The sequence below is a fragment of the Theropithecus gelada genome, chromosome 18 (genome assembly GCF_003255815.1).
Source record: "Theropithecus gelada isolate Dixy chromosome 18, Tgel_1.0, whole genome shotgun sequence".
NCBI lineage: Eukaryota > Metazoa > Chordata > Mammalia > Primates > Cercopithecidae > Theropithecus > Theropithecus gelada.
Genome location: NC_037686.1, coordinates 16,453,975 through 16,472,063, shown reverse-complemented (window position 1 = coordinate 16,472,063; position 18,089 = coordinate 16,453,975). Strand labels below are relative to the sequence as shown.

At 43.8% G+C, this 18,089-nt stretch overlaps 1 protein-coding gene across 1 annotated transcript in view; it reads left to right on the top strand.

Annotated features, from left to right (window-relative positions):
- The window catches only part of OSBPL1A (oxysterol binding protein like 1A), a 225,833-nt gene that overhangs the window by 20,222 nt on the left and 187,522 nt on the right, over window positions 1–18,089 (top strand). Inside the window, exons 3-4 of the mRNA XM_025365016.1 lie at window positions 6,023–6,108; window positions 7,449–7,523. Coding sequence (XP_025220801.1) covers window positions 6,023–6,108; window positions 7,449–7,523 — 161 coding nt within the window. The remainder of the gene's footprint in view (window positions 1–6,022; window positions 6,109–7,448; window positions 7,524–18,089) is intronic.

The window sequence follows — 18,089 nt, the reverse complement described above, 5'->3', positions numbered from 1 at the left end:
CCAATTAGGAGAAAGTCATCTACTTGGAAATGTAAAGCTGAGAAATATGTTAATTTTTTTTTCAATTTTCACCTCATTATACCTGTCAGTCAGACTTTATCTTAAGGATAGTTTGAAGGGTTGATGCAGAAGGTGACATAGTCAGTTGATGTGCAGTTCTCAAAGGAGTGGGGAGGGGTGGGCAAGACCAGGCGTGAATAATGTTTCCATGTCGGGGGTTCCTTCCTGGCATTTCTTGGTTTTCTTTCATTTCTTTCTTGTTTTTCCAAATCATGACAAATTGGGAAAATGGTATAAATTACTGTGATTCTCCTGCAAGAATTAAAGGTTAAAAGTCAACATAGAGATGTTACTGTTCGGAAGGAATCCACTGATGTCAAGTTGAAAGTGAGGGAAAGAAGGGCTGATGTGAGTGGAAAGTGAAAGTTAGCTTTTTTTAGGGTCTGGGAGAGGAGGATAGAACTAGTTTTGCTTGTAGCTGGTGTTGTGTTACAAGTATGTGTTCCTGGTCCTGTCTGTTGCTAGTGTGAGTCATTCTTGCAAATAAAATAAATATTAATATGTATATGTGTCCGGGCACAGTGGCTCATGCCTGTAATCCCAGCACTTTGGGAGGCTGAGGTGGGCGGATCATGAGGTTAGGAGATTGAGACCATCCTGGCCAACATGGTGAAACCCCATCTCTACTAAAAATACAAAAATTAGCTGGGCATGGTGGCGGGCGCCTGTAGTCCCAGCTATTCGGGAGGCTGAGACAGGAGAATAGCTTGAACCCTGGAGGCGGAGCTTGCAGTGAGCCAAGATTGTGCCACTGCACGATAGCCTGGCGACAGAGTGAGACTCTGTCTCAAAAAATAAAATAAAATAAAATAAATATGTATATACATAATATACTTTTTGTAAATTCTATGAGTGATGTTCCAAGAAATAATAAATTTTGGAAGCAAACTAAGTACTTATATTGGCAGTCTCAACAAACAGTTCTGTGTATTGCCGTCACTTTACTAGGTGGTCCAAATGTGAAGTTTTTTTTAATATTCCCCAGTAATACCTGCCAGTGTTTTAGTGTTTTAATATTCTATATAGTGTACTGTTCTTTGTAAAATACTCCAAAACTTGACATTTCTTATTCATTGAACACACCCTTTTAGATATCGGTAAGTTGTGAAAGAGTATAAAACCTGTATGAAGTATTTTAAAAGGAAATGTAGGATCTTGGAAATTTTTTTCTTTTTTTGAGACATAGTCTTGCTGTGTTGCCCAGGTTGGAGTGCAGTGGTGCAATCTTGGCTCACTGCAACCTTCACCTGTTGGGTTCAAGCGATTCTTGTGCCTCAGCCTCCCAAGTAGCTGGGATTACAGGTGCCCACAACCACACCAGGCTAATTTTTGTATTTTTAGTAAAGATGGGGTTTCACCATGTTGGCCAGGCTGGTCTCCAACTCCTGACCTTAAGTGATCTGCCCACTTTGGCCTCCCAAGGTGCTGGGATTACAGGTGTGAGCTGCTGCGCCTGGCTGGATCTTGGAAATTTTCATTTCTTGATCCACAGCCCTATTTGGAAATACTAGATGTGAAGACACCAGCTCAGAAGCTGTCATAGGAAGTGAGAGGAGACAGTGTGGTTTGGATGGGGGCAGAAGCAGTGGTAATGGAGAAAACTAGATGTAATGAATATTTAGGAGTTGGAGTCAGTCAAGCTAATTGAGTGTGGGGTGAAAAGGAGAAAGCAGGAAGGTGCTGCTGCTGTTGAGTGAGAAGTGAGGGGAATGAGGGGCCATCCATTGTGAACACACATGTGGGAGGGGCCTGGTGGTTCCTGTGAGTATATGTATGGAGGACGACAGGTGAGTTCAACTTTGTGCTTTGTGGGCCTGAGGAACCCTGCCCAGCCAAATGGAGATGTCTAGTGGACACTTTGGAGATGGAAATATGGATTTTGAAGTCAACAGCACAGAAACAATGGAAGCAGTGGGAGAGGGCCATGAAATACCTTTTTTTCTTTTTCTCTTTCTTTCTCTCTCTCTTTCTTTCTTTCTTTCTTTCGTTTTTGCGACAGGGTCTTGCTCTGTCTCCCCTGCTGGAACGCAGTGGTGTGATCATGGTTTACTACAGCCTTGAACTCCCAGGCTCAAGTGATCTTCCCACCCCAGCCTCTGGAATAGCTGGGATTACAGGTGTGCACCACCACGCCTGGCGGATTTTTGTATTTTTTGTAGAAATAGGGTTTCACTACATTGCCCAGGCTCGTCTTGAACTCCTGACCTCAAGCAATCTATCCGACTTGGCCTCCCAAAATGCTGGGATTACAGGTGTGAGCCACCATGCCCAGCTGAAGTACCACTTTTGAAGTGACCAGTAATGGACTAGTCGGGGAAAATAAATTTTCCAAAGGATATGGAAAAGTAGTGCCAGAGAAATGAGAGGACCCACAGGGTACAGGGCTGTGGCAGCCAGGGAAGAATGTGGCCGTGCTGTCCAGTGATGCAGTGATGGCGGAAACCTGCCCCCGGGACCCATTTCTTGTTAAAAACTGAGGATGGTGTTCATGACCTGGTGGGAGATGAGCTTCATCTGCAGTGGATGGGGGCTGACAGGAAGGACTGTCGGGTAGAAAGAGCCAGTGAAGAGGAGAATGGGGAGAGTGAGGGGCGCAGTAGCTGCCAGGGAGCATGGAGTAGGGAGGGTTTCATTTGTGTTTCCTCGTTAAATGGGAGAGATCGGAGCATTTACTCCTTCCCATGGCAGCTAAAGGGGGAGAGGTTGAAGACAGGTGAAAAAGGAGGGCCTGAGAAACAGGAAGGGGTGGGCCCCAGGATCCGGGAAGAACGGTTAGTCTTAGACCTCGGGAGGAAAGTTTAGCAGAGTGCCTGTAGATCCAGGCGGGGTGGTTGATTTGGTGCTGGAAGCGCAGGGAATTCTATGAAAGCTTCTGTTTTCTCTGTGAAGCTGAAATACATCATTTGCTAAGGTAGAGTTGTCTGGGTAAAAGGCTTGAGGAGAATAGTGAAGGACTGAATTACTTTTTGTTGGAACATATGGGAGATGCTTGGACAGGACCTTACAGAAGGGCCTTCAGCTAGCGTGAGGTCCTGAGTTTATGGTGTGTAAATCCACAGGGCTCTGTTGTTTTTCTTCACCATTGGTTAGCCACCTGGGTGTGATTATGGAGAAACTGGGCTCGTGTACTTAGCAGGCTTTGGAGGCTTTTTAGGCTGCTGTGACAGATATTATAGTGAAGCCAGGATTTTCAGGATATGATAAAGAAATGTTGAAGTGAGGGATTAAAGAATAGACACTGAATGTATTGAAGGAAGTGAAGATGGAGGGTATTTACATATACATGAAAGTGATTAGGCCTGGCACAGTGGCTCACCCCTGTAATCCCAGCACTGTGGGAGGCTGAGGTTAGAGGATCACTTGAACTCAGGAATTTGAGACCAGCCTGGGCAACACGGCAAAACTCCATCCCTACAAAAGAATTCAAATATTAGCCAGGTGTGGTGGTGCATGCCTGTGGTCCCAGCTACTCGAGAGGCTGAGGTGGGAGAGTTGCTTGAGCCCAGGAGGTTAAGGCTTCAGTGAGCTGTGATTGTGCCACTGCACTATAGCCTGGGTGACAGAGGGACACCCTCTTTTGAAAAAAGAAAGTGATTAGAGCTGGGGGCTGGGTAAGTTGAAAAGAAAGTGTGGGGGATGGCTGTGTGGACAGGCTGCGAAGTTGGGAGTGCTTGGGAAAGTGGCTTTCTGTGTTCTGAGTCCAGGGGTGTTGATGGCACCCAGGCTGTGGCTCTGGCAGTGGGTCCCTGACCTTAAGCAGAGGCATGGTTTGTGAGAAATAAGGGAAGCTAAGAAACTGAGAGACCAAGGTGCTGAGTAGGCAGTTGACCCCCTGAGGATGGTGGCAGGATGTGCAGCAGACTGAAAGTCTATACTGCCTGAAGTTACTTGGTGAGGGTAGGGCCACTGGGAGGCTGGCAGATGGCAGCAGAGAAGGCCAAGAGCTTTGGCTTAATGACAGAAGCCTCAAAGGAGGAGCTGTGATGTGAATGGAGAAGTCATCAACCAAAAGCAGTAGTGGGTTTTTTGTTGTTTTAGACAGTGTCTCGCTTTGTTGTCCAGGCTGGAGTGCAGTGGCACAATCATGGATCATTACAGCCTTGACCTCTCGGGCTCTGGTGATCCTCCACCTTAGCCTCTGGAGTAGCTGAGACTGCAGGTGTGCACCACCATACCTGGCCAAATTTTTTATTCTCTGTAGAGATGGGGTTTCTCTATGTTGTGCAGTCTGGTCTTGAACTCCTGGGCTCCAGCAGTCTGCCTTCCTTGGCCTAAAATGCTGGCATTATAGGCATGAGCCACCATGCTCGGCCAGTAGTGGGAGTTTTGATGTGGAGGTTCACACGACTTCTGTTCAGTGAGGTACAGGGGGGACAGGGGACCCCACCTGAGGAATAAGTGGGGGTTCCTTATCAAGATGAGCTAGGTTTCACTAAGAACAGAAAGCAAAAGATAGGTTCAGTGAAAGAGACTGAGGCTCTGGGATTTATTGACTGTGTAATTAGGGGTTCCACAGAGCACACACTTGAGAGGAAACAGATGTAGGAGTTTGGGTAAATGGCAAACAATCCCAGGGACACTGTTGGCAGCTGCAGTCCCTTGGAGGGTTGTTAGAGGCCTGTTGTGGGTGTGCTGAGGTTGGTGGCTGAGGTTTCTGTGGGTTCAGATCCTGGAATCCAGGAGCTGAGGGTAGTGTGTCATGTAAGTGAGGTACTGCAGCTCACAGTAACTGTGAAACCATCGCTCCTTCCCTGCAGTGGCCCCTGGAATAACATGTTCTTGGGCTGTAACAGCCCCATCACGGCAGGTGATTTTCAGATTTAATAGGGCTGTATTCGCTACAGTCTGATTGGGAATTTGGGGAAGATTTTGGGCTATCTCAGCTCTAAATAGCGCCCTGTGTATGTTTTTTTGCTAAATTGAATTAGTAGTTTTTGCAACATTCAATTGTTTATGCCTTTCCTCAGCTCTACTGCTAGGATCTGACACTTAATTGCCTTTAACTTTGATCCTCTCTTTCACCTTGGCAACGCAATGTCCTCATTAACTGAGACTTGATCTGCAGTCAAAGAATCTACTTTCTAGCACTATCTGTAGAGTTCATAGCTTTCCAGATTGTATTAGCCCACTTTCACACTATTATGAAGAACTACCTGAGACCAGGTAATTTATGAAGAAGAGAGACTTAATTGACTCACAGTTACTCAGGCTTACCAGGAAGCTTGACTGGGAGGCCTCAGGAAACTTACAATCATGGCGGAAAGCCATGGCAGGTACAGCTTACCACGGCACAGCAGGAGAGAGAGAGAGAGTGAAGGAGGACGTGCCACACACTTTCAAACCCTCAGATCTCATGAGAACTCACTGTCACCAGAATAGCAAGGGGGAGATCCGCCCCCATGATCCAGTCACCTTCCACCAGGCCCCTGCTCCAATTGAACATGAGATTTGGGTGGGGACAAATCCAAACCATATCCCAGGTGCTGCAGGAAATATTCTTTACTGACTCCTGTTGTGGTACAGGTGTACAGAGAGTTGCTGTGCGCTGCCTTCATCCCCTCCATCCACCCTCCTGATACAGGTTTTCAAAGAGAGTTGCTTGTTGTGAACAATGTCAAGAAAACCCCTCTTGACCTGATGATGGCAAGATGATTAAAGAGTCGGAGCCCTAGAGTCAAGAAGCTGCTAAAGATCATCTAGCTCGAATGTAACCCCCGTCCAGTCTCCCTCTACCCCTTTAGAAGTGAGGACATTGAGTCAGAAGGTGACACCAGATCTGCACCTTGTGAGTTCTCATCCTTTACACCCATTACACTTCTTACAAGGTCACGTACCTTGCCTCTCACTCATCAGTAGTGCTTTGCAAAGGAGAGTATTGAGGTCGCTTGTTATGGAGAAGTTAATTTTGTTGTAAAATTACCTAAATATAATCTAAAAATACCTTATATTTTTCCATTTTTAGGAAGAAGTAAGTCTAACTTGGGCTGGACACCTCTACATCTGGCATGCTATTTTGGACACAGACAAGTGGTCCAGGATCTGTTGAAGGTCTATTTATGACTAATTTTTAATGACTACAATAGATATTATTGTTATGTAAATTTTTAGATGAAAGTCTTAGAAAAGCCACCTGAGCCACAGTGACTTATTTAAAGCAATTGTTTATCATTCAAGACACCTAAGTGTTCTTTATTGAATACATGAATTAGGTTAGCCTGGTTAATTAAAATTGTATGTTTAATCATTAGATTTTTGTATTACTAGCCTTTAAAAATTATAAAAGTGGGCATATTAATGAAGATTTTATTTTCAGTTTTATGAGTGTGACAGTTGAAAAAATAACCAAAGCACACCCTAAATAATTAAAAAATAATGTCAATACACAAATAAAAATTTAAAAAAAAACAGAAAAAAGTCACGATCTCTTAGCACTGCATTTAATGAGAATTGAGAGTTCATATTTCTTAATTCTGTGATGAACAACTTCTCACATTCTGATATTTCTGAAATTTGGTTACATCTTACAATTCATCTGTACGTTTAAATAATGGCATCTTTTTTCCTGAAAACTTATTAAATTGATAATGGAGGAAATGTGGTATTTCATTCAGAGATCATTCTCCTTTTATCAGTATGACTGCTTCTAAAGTAGAGTGAAGGTGTATGGATTTTTTTTTTTTTTAAATCAAGACAAGGTCTTACTTTGTCACCCAGGCTGGAGTGCAGTGAGCTGAGATTACGCCGAGTGCAGTGGTGTAATCTTGGCTCACTGCAGCCTTGACCACCTGGGTTCAAGTGATCCTCCTGCCTCAGTCCCTCAGGTACTGGAGCTATAGGCACGTACCTTCATGCCTGGCTAATGTTTTTGTATTTTTTGTAGAGATGGACTTTTACCATGTTGCCCAGGCTGGTCTCAGACTCCTGAGCACAAGCAATCCGCCCGCCTCAGCCTCCACGTGCTAGGATTACAGGTGTGAGCCACTGCACCTGGCCAAGGTGTATAGTTTTTTAATGAAAAGCACCTTTTTACTTTTTATTCTTCTACCTATCAGGTAGATTTTTACCTTTCAGGAAACCTACTACACACACACACACACACACACACACACACACACACACACATATGAGATAGAGTCTCGCTATATTGCCAGACTTGCCTTGAACTCCTGAGTTCAGGTGATTCTCCTGCCTCAGCCTCCCAAGTAGCTGGGACTATAGGCTCATACCACCATGCTGGCTTTTTATTTTTACTATAAATTTAATTTATTGTTAGTAGTGACACCTAAACAGTATTAACAATTTTAATTTTTTAAGGCTTTAATGTATTTTGAAGGAATGATTTTCACCATTGTATATTTCTTGATATTTAAAGTGGTCATGTTTACTAGGCTGGTGCAGAAGTGAATGTGTTGAATGACATGGGAGACACGCCGCTTCATCGAGCTGCCTTTACAGGACGAAAGGTGAAAATCATTCTATGTTCAATGTTTGTAACTGAGGTATTTGGAAGAGTAGTTACCATTGTTTTCTCTATTATAACCATCTGACCAGCAACTGGAGAAAGCCACACAATCAAATGTATACACCAGAACTTTGGGTCAAAAGGCCACAAGATCTTTGAGTCGGACAGTGAGGTCAAGTACTAAGGTCATGGAGACCCCCACTCTGTAGCATCCCTGTGAGGAGATGATTCTGTTTCTGCTTGTGTACTCCAGCAATGGGGAACTCCTGATTATTCTTTTTTTAAAAAAATAGCTTTATCGAGGTATAACTTACATTGCATAAAATTCACCTGTGATATTGTGAAATATATATTTGGTCTTTGACCTTTTACACTAAAGATATACAAAAAGATGACTGGCAACCCCTAGCTGGCTTCAGGATAGTGGCTGGTCACCAGAAAGAGCAAGGCAGGACTAGGGGATTGGGATTTTCAACCCAACTTTGCAACCTCCAGGGAGGGTAGAGGGGCTGAAGGGGAAATTGCTCACTACTGGCCAGTGGTTTAATCAATCATACTTATTTAATGGAACCTCCATAAAAACCTGAAAGGACAGGGTTCTGGGAGCTCCTGGGTAGCTGAACATGTGGAGGTTCTTGAATGATCGCGCCCCAGTGAGGGCATGGGTGCTCCGTGCCCTTCCCCCATGCCTTGCCCTATGCATCTCTTCATCTGTATCCTTTGTAATGTACTTTATAATAAACCGGTAAACGTGTTTTACTGGGTTCTGTGGGCTGCTCTAGCAAATGAATGGAACTCAAACAGGGAGTTGTGGGGACCCTAACTTAAAGCCCATCAATCAGAAGTTCTGGAGGTCTGGACCTGCAGCTGTGTCTGAGGGGTGGGGAGAAGTCCTGGGACTGAGCCCTCACCTGTGGGATTGATACTATCTCTGGGTAGATAGTGTTGGAATTGAATTAAAGGACATACAGTTGGTGTTTGCTGCAGAACTGATTGCTTGCTTGGTGGTGGGGAGAACTGCCCCCACCCACATTTGACCACAGAAGTCTTCAGTGTTGCTTGCTGTGGTAGGAGAGCAGAGGAAAAGCATGATTTGATCACATATTGTAAGTGTGCATTTTAGTGATTTTTATACATTTACACAGTTGTGCGACATCATCAAAATCCAGTTTTAGAACATTTGTCACCCCAGAAGTTTCCTCATGCCTGTTTAGATTCATCCCCTGCCCCTTTCCCACGCCTCAGGGTACCACTGATTTGTGTCCTGTCTCTAGATATTAGATATTTGCCTTTCCTAAACTTTTTTTTTTTTTCTTTGAGACTGAGTCTCGTTCTGTCACCCAGGTTGGAGTGCAATGGCGCAATCTTGGTTCACCTCCGCCTCCTGGGTTCAAGCGATTCTCCTGCCTCAGCCTCCCAAGTAGCTGTGATTACAGGCCTCTGCCACCATGCCTAGCTAATTTTGCATTTTTGGTAGAGATGGGGTTTCACCATGTTGGCCAGGCTGGTCTCGAACTCCTGACCTCAGATGATTTCCACCCACCTCAGCCTCCCAAAATGCTAGAATTATAAGTGCGAACCACCGCACTCAGCCTAAACATTTCTTGTAAATAGTATCATACAAACTTTTGTGTCTGGCTTCTTTAATTTAGCATAATGTTGTTGTGGTTCATCCATGCTGTAGCATGTATCAGTAGTTTGGTCTTTTTTATGGCTGAATATTCCACTGTATGGATATGCCACCTTTTGTTATCTGTTCAAGTTTTATTGAAAAGACTATCTTTTTGCATTGTATTGCCTTGATACCTTTGTTGGAAATCAACTGACCATAATTTAAATGTTTCTGTTTTTTTTTTTTTTTTCTTTTTTCTTTTTTTTTTTTTTGAGACAGGGTCTTGCTCTGTGACCCAGGCTGCAGGGCAGTGGCACAGTCTCGGCTCACTGCAGCCTCTGCCTCCCAGGCTCAGGTGATCTTCCATCTCAGCCTCCTGAGAAGCTGGGACTACAGGTGTGTGCCACCATGCCTGGCTAATTTGTTGTATATGTAGTAGAGACGGGGTTTCTCCATGTTGCCCAGGCTGCTCTCAAACTCCTGGGCTCAAGTGATCTGCCCGCCTCAGCCTCCCAAAGTGCTGAGATTACAGGTGTGAATAACTAAGTTTTGATATTAAACAGTGTAAGTTCTCTAAATATGATCTTCAAAAAGTTATTTTGGGTATTCTCAGTCCTTTGCATTTCATATAAGTTTTGGGATCATCTTTTCAGCTTCTATAAAAACATATATTGGAATTTGTATGGAGATTGTGTTGTCTTGAATCTATAGGTTAATTTGTGGAGACTTGCCATCTTAATATGGATTCTTCTAATCCATGAATATGAAACCTCTTCATTTATTTAGATCTTCTTTAATTTATCTCAGCAATGTTTTGAAGCTTTTTTTTCTTTTTTCTTCTTTTTTGAGACAGGATCTCACTCTGTCACCCAGGCTAGAGTGCAGTGATGCAATCGTGGCTCTCTGCAGCCTCGAGGTTCCAGCGTCCTCCTACATCAGCCTCTGGAGTAGCTGGGACTGCAGGTGCACACCACGATGCCCAGCTGATTTTTGTATTTTTTGTAGAGATGGGGTTTTGCCGTGTTGTCCAGGCTGGTCTCGAACTCCTGGGCCACCCACCTCAGCCTCTGAGTGTTGTGATTACAGGCGTGAGCCACCACGCCTGGCCTGAAGTTTTCAACATAGAGGTCTTGCAGTCCTTTTGTTAAGTGTATTCACCAGCCTGGCTTTAATCTGTGGAATCTGGAGTGAGTCTGGCCAGCTAATACCTCTGCTGAGTTAAAAAAAAAATTTTTTTTTATTTTGTTTGTTTTAGAGACAAGTCTCACTATATTGCCTAGGCTGGACTTGAACTCCTGAGCTCTAGTGATCTTCCTACCTCAGCCTCTCGAGTAGCTGGGACTGTAGGCATGCACAACTGTGCCTGGCTTTCAGCATAGTATTTGAGGATTCATGCCTGCATCTGTGTAGCCTAGTGGTGAGCCCGTATTTGGGCAGCAGTGGGCTCCATTCCTCAATCCCTTTAGGCTCCTGCGCTCTGCCCTGGATCTGTGTGTAGGCTGGAGAGTGCTTTCAGAGTCCAGGCATTCCTCACTTCTTCCTCTGCTCTGACTTTTGCAAGGCCCCCTCTCCTTTCTCCTGCAGATGTGTGGAGTTTCCCAGCAGCCTGGAGTACCTGGGAAGCTTACCTACTCCTACTCCAGTTCTTTCGTTTTCAGGGTAGTCTTGTTAAGTTTTAGGCTGTTTTGCCATTTGTCTGTGTGGTAGGCAGAATCATGGCCCTCCAAAGACATCCACGTCCTAGTCCCCAAAACTTGTAAGTATGTTAGGTTACACAGCAGGGGGAAGTTAAAGTTGCAGATGGAGTTGAGATGGCTGATCAGCTAACCTTAAAATAGGAAAATTATTTTGGATTATCTCTGTGGGCCCAATGTAATCACAGATATCCTTGGAAGTGTAAGAGAGGCTGGACATAGTGACTCACGCCTGTAACCTCAGCAGTTTGGGAGGCCAAGGTAGAACGATCACTTGAGCACAGGAGTTTGAGACCAGCCTGGGCAACATAGGGAGAGTCCCATCTCTGAAAAAAGGAAAAAGAAAAAAAAAAAAAAAGCCCGGTGTGGTGGTGTGCATCTGTCGTCCCAACTGCTCGGGAGGCTGAGGTTGGAGAATCACTTGAGACTGGAAGGTTGAGGCTGAAGTGAGCCATGATTTCACCACTTCACTCTAGCTTGGGTGACAGAGGGAGACCCTGTAAGAAAGAAAGAAAGAGAGAAAGGAAGGAAGGAAGGAAGGGAAAAGAAAAGAAATAGCTGGGTGTGGTGGTGTACTCCTGTAATCTCAGCTACTCGGGAGGCTGAGGCAGGAAATCACTTGAACCCAGGAGGTGGAGGTTGCAGTGAGCCAAGATGGCGCCATTACATTCCAGCCTGGGCAACAGAGCAGGATTCCAAAAAAAGAAAAGAAAAAGAAAGAAGTGTAATAAGAGGGAAATGTGACTATGAGAGAATCGTCAGAGAGATACAGTGTTTCTGCGTTAGAAACTGGAGGAAAGGGGGCTGTGAGCCAAGGAATGTGGACAGTCTCTAGCAACTGGAAAAGCAAGGAAATGAATTCTCCCTTAGAGCTCTTACAACACCTTGATTTTTCCCAACGAGACCCATTCTGGACTTCTCAAATACAGAACTATGAGGTAACACGTTTCTTTCTGTTGTTTTAAGCCACCAAGTTTGTGGTCATTTGTTACAGCAGTGGTGGAAAGCTAATACACTCTAATAGAAAAAGCAGCCTCATGCTAGCAAGCATGTAGGTATTCTCATTTGTTTTCTGCTGTATTTGCTACTTTTACTGGGTTTTTGCCTTTTGTTTTAAATCAAGTCATTTCCCTCTGGCAGCAAAACTGCTGGGTTTCACTGCCAGGCCTGCCCTGGTCAGACTTGTTTGGGGAAGTGGGAAGGAGTAACAGCCTGTGACTAGAAAGCTAAAGACTCCCAGTGTTCTTCCTCCAAGTTCCTGCCGTTCCTCTGGAGTAACTGCCTCTCAGTTTGTTTCTTTAATGGATATCCAGCACCACGAAATGGTTAGTTTTGACAATTTTGTCCAGCTTTATGCTAATTTTTTCAGTATAACACTTCTGTTGTCCTTTCATAGCTAAAAGTTTCTTTACCCCATATTAATGTTTTTTTGACTATTTAAATGATATGCAAAATTAACTATGACATAGGGTGTATTTCTTGTATATTCTAGTTGTTGACCATAGTCCAACATGATACCTAAAGGTGGTTTCATAATCACATGATTGGAAGCTTTATGTGAATTTATCACGAGTTAAAGAACAAGTTTATTATTATATTGTTTCACACTTTTCATTATTCTAATGACTAAATTTAACTAAGGTTTAATACATTACCATGAGTCGATTCTGTATGCTAAGCATATTTGAATTAGTGCATTTTATACCACTCTGGTCTATTTGTTCATAAGTTGGTATTTGTGAACCAGATATGGAGTCTTAAGCTGAGAAAAAAGAACCTTTTATAATAAACAAAGGTTGTGGTTAATTTCTATGCTTGACTTTGTGGGGTTTCAAATATGAGCTGCAGATGGCTCGATTTGCCTGACTACGTGAACTACTTGTTGTTTCCCTCTGTAGTCTTGTATTGCTCATTCTTTTCTATATACTTAAGAAAATTCTATTGTCATCTATTTCTGCATAGCCCAGATCTACCCATTCAAAGTGCCGCTCAAATGTAATATCCATAAATTCTTTCCTAACATCTTGCAGCTAGAAGGAAACTCTACTCTTCCAGGTTTCCTGGGCACAGTACAGCACTTTTATTCATCCTCTACCTTGTATTAGTGTTATTTTTGTCTACGTCTTTTTTTTTTTTTTTTTTTTTTTTTTTGAGATGGAGTCTCCCACTGTCACCCAGGCTGGAGTGCACTGGCACGATCTTGGTTCACTGCAATCTCTGCCTCTCAGGTTCAAGTGATTCTCCTGCTTCAGCCTCCTGAGTAGCTGGAATTACAGGCGTATGCCACCATAGTCTGTAATTTTAGTAGAGACAGGGTTTCACCGTGTTGGCCAGGTTGGTCTCGAACTCCTGACCTCTAGTGCTGTCAATCCCAAAGTGCTGGGATTACAGGACGGAGCCACTGTACCAGCCTGTTGTCTGTGTCTTAACTCTGCTACTAAGTCGCATTAATCTTGCTAGCAAGGAATTATCATGTTTTGTTTTTTGTGTCCTCCATGAATACAAGGTAAGTTTTACCTCTCATCTCTGTAATTACCTAGATTGAATAAGTTCATTTTTCTGTGTTCAGCTCTTTACATATTTGGCCATTTCTGCTATTTTCTTGAACTTTGAACATGAGACCATGCTAAACTGGGCCTTAGTTTGACATGCACATCAGCATATATACAGTAAGTCCTCACTTAATGTCAATGATAGATTTTTGGAAACTAACTCTTGGATAAATGATGTATAAGGAAACCAACTTTACCATAGGCCAATGCATATAAACAAGAGTTAAGTTCCTACAGCATAGTTCTAGTCACAAAAAAAAAAAAATCACTGCCAGGCATGGTGGCACATGCCCATAATCCCAGCACTTTGGAGTGCCAAGGCAGGTGGACTGCTTGAGCCCAGGAGTTCAAAACCAGCCTGGGCAACATAGGGAGACCTCACCTCTACAAAAAAATTAGCCAGATGTGGTGACATGCACCTATAGTCCCAGCTACTCGGGAGGTTGAGATGGGAGGATCACTTGAGCCCAGGAAGTTGAGGCTGCAGTGAGCCAAGATCATGCTACCACACTCCAGCCTGGGCAGCTGAGTGAGACTCTGTGTCAAAAAAGAAAAGAAAAGAAAATTACCACACTTTTAAATGAAGAGCAAACACTTATAATATTAAACATTGAAATAAATGTGAGCTATTCATACATTTAAAAAGATTAGTAGAAAGAAGTAAGATAATTATTTACCCATTTATCCCAGTTCAGGTACGAAGGTGGCTGGAACCTATCCCGGCAACTCAGGGAGCACAGGGGGATCCAGGCCTGGACAGAATGCATCTTGTCACATGCCACTCACATATGCACCCACATTCACACTGGGACAGTTCAGACATGCTCATTCACCTAATATGCACACTTCAGGATGTGGGAGGAAAACAGTACCTGACATACCCGCACACAGACATGAGGAGAACACGTGAACTCGACACACACAGTGGCCCTCCAAGAATCGATTTTTTTTCTTGTGAACATTGCAGTGAAACGGTGTTGAATGGAATGGTGTTGTTTGAAGATCTGTTGTATTTTTTTAACTGTTATCTTAGAAAATAACACTTAGCTGAAGTTACATGATTGTGGTATATAGGAAACATTAAAAAATGTTTGTGCTCATTATCTAAGCATGATTGAATTATGCAAAGAGTTTAATTTCTAATTGTTCTCATGAAAAGAATCAGTTTATCTAATTCCTATGTGATCATTTACCATGAAGATAATTTTAAAATATCTTATGATCCTGTGATTCAGTAAGTAGAATGTTGAGTTGAAAAGGGATTTGGTTTATTATAAAGCAGTTTAAACTCTTATCCTGTGGAATATTTTAAAAATGCAGCTCCCCAGCCTGTCACGGTGGCTCATGCCGGTAATCCCAGCACTATGGGAGGCCGAGGCAGATGGATCACCTGGGGTCAGGACTTCAAGACCAGCTTGGCCAACATGGTGAAACCCTCTCTCTACTAAAAATACAAAAAAATTAGCTGGGCCTGGTGGCAGGCACCTGTAATCACAGCTACTTCAGGAGGCTGAGTCAAGAGAATCACTTGAACCTGGGAGGCAGAGGTTGCAGTGAGCCGAGATTGCGCCATTGCACTCCAGCCTGGGTGACAAGAGCGAAACTCTGTCTCAAAAAACCAAACCAAAACAAAACAAAATGCAGTTCCCCAAATTTTGAGGGACCTTTGGGCTTTTCTTGGTACATTAGTGCCCCCTAGTGTTCTTTGATAAAAATCAGAATACTATAATTTTAAAATACATTGTTTAGTATTTGTTCCTTACTTTACCTTTCAGATGCAGTTAGAATTCTAAAGTTTTTATGCCTTTTATAATCAATTTAAAATAGGAATATGGTATGTATAATGAATATTTGGATTGTTGCACTGACCTTTTAGCAGAATTGAGAATACTTTTTTTAAAATTTTTATTTATTTATTTAGATACAGGATCTCACTCTTTCAACTATGCTGGAGTGCAGTGGGGCCCACATAGCTCATTGCAGCCTTGAATGCCTGGGTGCAAGAGATCCTTCCACCTGCAACTACAGGCGTGCACCAGTGTACCTGGCTAATTTTTAAAAATCTTTTGTAGATACAGGGTTTCACTGTGTTGCCCAGGCTGGTCTCGAACCTTAAGTGATCTTCCTACCCCAGCCTCCCAAAGTTCTGGGATCACAGGCATGAGCCATCATGCCCAGCTGAGAATGCTTGTAAAACACATGCATGCTTCCAGAGCCAGGTGTAGTGGCTCACACCTACAATCCCAGCTACTCAGGAGGCAAAGGCAGGAGGATCACTTGCAGTCAGGAATTAGAGTCCAACCTGGGCAACATAACAAGAGCCGCCCCCCCACACACACCATATCTCTCTCTTTCTCTCTCTGTCTCTGTCTCTTTCTCTGTAGACGGGCTCGCTCTGTCGCCCAGGCTGGAGTACAGTGGTGCAATCTCAGCTCACTGCAACCTCTACCTCCAGAGCTCAAGCGATCCTCCTGCCTTAGCCTCCCCAGGAATTAGGACTACAGGCATGTGCCACTGTACCCAGCTAATTTTCTGTATTTTTTATAGGGACAGGGTTTCGCCACGTTGCCCAGGCTGGTCTGAAACTCCTGGCTCAAGTGATCCACCTGCCTCAGCCTCCCAAAGTGCTGGGGTTATAGGCATGAGCCACTGTGCCCAGCCAAGATCCCATCTCTAAAAAACTCAAAGCTGTTACATGGCATGTGCTTGTAGTGCCAGCTACTCTGGTGGCTGAGGCAGGAGGATCGCTTGAGCCCCAGGAGTTTGAGGTTGCAGTGAATGAGCTATGATGACACCACCGCACTCCAGCTTGGATGACAGAGCAAGACCCTGTCTCTAAAATAGTAAATAAACAAATACAATAAATGCTTCCTATGTTCTGTGTCTCAGAAATTCTCTCTCTCTCACCTAACATACAGAATATATGTATAATCCTGGGCTTTAGGATTTCCTGGGAGACCATTTCTCATGTTTATGTATTGAAGGCCTACTGTGTGTCAGGCGATGCCCAGACAACTTGACACGCATTGTTTCATTTGATGGAAAATGACTATCTCGAAATATCCATGTCATTTGTTGTAGATTGGTTCTCAGGGAAGCCGAGACGGAGATGAGTGGGCAGCAGGTTTATGGAGTGCTTGTGGCATCACGACTGTGGAAGGGGGTGGGGAAGGAGTGGACAAGTAACGCTGCAGACTCAAGCGATGCCTCAGCCTTCCTGCTGTGTGCGAGGCTTTGCAGAAGAGATGATGCCTCAAAGTTGTCCCTGTTGGGGATGAGAGGCCAGGTCTTGATGCCCTGGAACAGTAAGTCATGGATACAGGCTGCTCTGGAAACCCTCGTCCCTGGAGGTCTGAGCCCCTGGATGCCATGCCCTTCTTAGGCTGGAGTTGCTGCCCTTGTCCATTTACTGTAAAAATTGGACAAGAGCATACCAGGAGACACCTAAGTTTCTCATCTGTGTGCTAAACCTGTTCTTCCACATGCATCCCCATTGCATACAGCCCTACTTTTTTCTGCTGATCAAGTTCAATTACTTCTGCTAAGATGGTGACTATTCTTGCCTGCTGGTCCTTGGATGCAAGGACCCCAATGTTCAGGCAGCCTTTGGTGCCTCTTAGCATATGAATCAGAGCATTATCTTTAGGTGCAGAATAAGCTGCCCCAAAACCTGTTGAAGCCAACCAGCACTGTGCTCCCTTCTATTATGGGAAGTGCAAGATGCAGTAATTTATTCTTTACTTCTGAGGAAGTGTCTTGTCATTGCCCAGACCAGTGAACTTATAAAAATTTACTGACATGGAAAAGTCCTTGAATTCTTCCTGAGTTTTACCTCCCATCCTCTGGATCAGATATGTCTCACCAAGGCTTTGAACATTCTAGCCTCGCAGAAGCCTCTTCTCCAGGTTCTGTTAGCATGATGTTATGAAAGGAAATTAAATTTTGGGACCCCAAACTCATTTAGCCAAAGGGAAAATCAAGCTGGGAACTGGGTCATGCAAACCTGCCTCCCCCTTTTGGTTCCTAAATTAGATGGCTACAAGATGAAAAGCTACACGCCTCCCCCATATTTTGCTCACAAGGAAATTCCTAGTGAGCAGTGCAAATTGATAGCTTGTCTTTACAACCGCAGTCACCCCGGCCCACCACACACACATGCATATCTGATTGTTCCCCACCCCATTTTGTCTGTGTTACGTAGAATGCGGATTCCCTACGTTTTTCTTCTGCCCCATTTGTTTATATCATCTTACGTAAAAAAATGCAGATTCACGGAGCCAGACAAAGGCATGACTATTTTCTCCTACCCACCCCCTTACCTGAAAATTATGTACTTCTCAATATCCTGCCCTTTCCCCTTTAAATTTGGAGCCCTCAAAAATCATCTTCAGAGAAAGTTGCCTGTCTCCTGGGCATGTGTCCTTAACTTTGGCAAATAAATCTAAAATGTTTGAGACTTGTGTCTCATCATTTTTCTTGATTGACAATGTTATTGGTAAGCGGACCAGTGTGATTTGCTGCCGGATTCCCAGATGGCCTGAGGCAAGCTGTACATGTATATTCTTGTCCATGTGAATCCAAACTGTCTTGATGTTTTTTCCTAATAGGGACAGAAAAGGTACATTTGCCCTATCAGTTGCTGCATACCATGTACCTGAGGTGGCAGAGTGGCTATAATTGGGGCACTATTTGGTTGAGTTTGTGGAAGT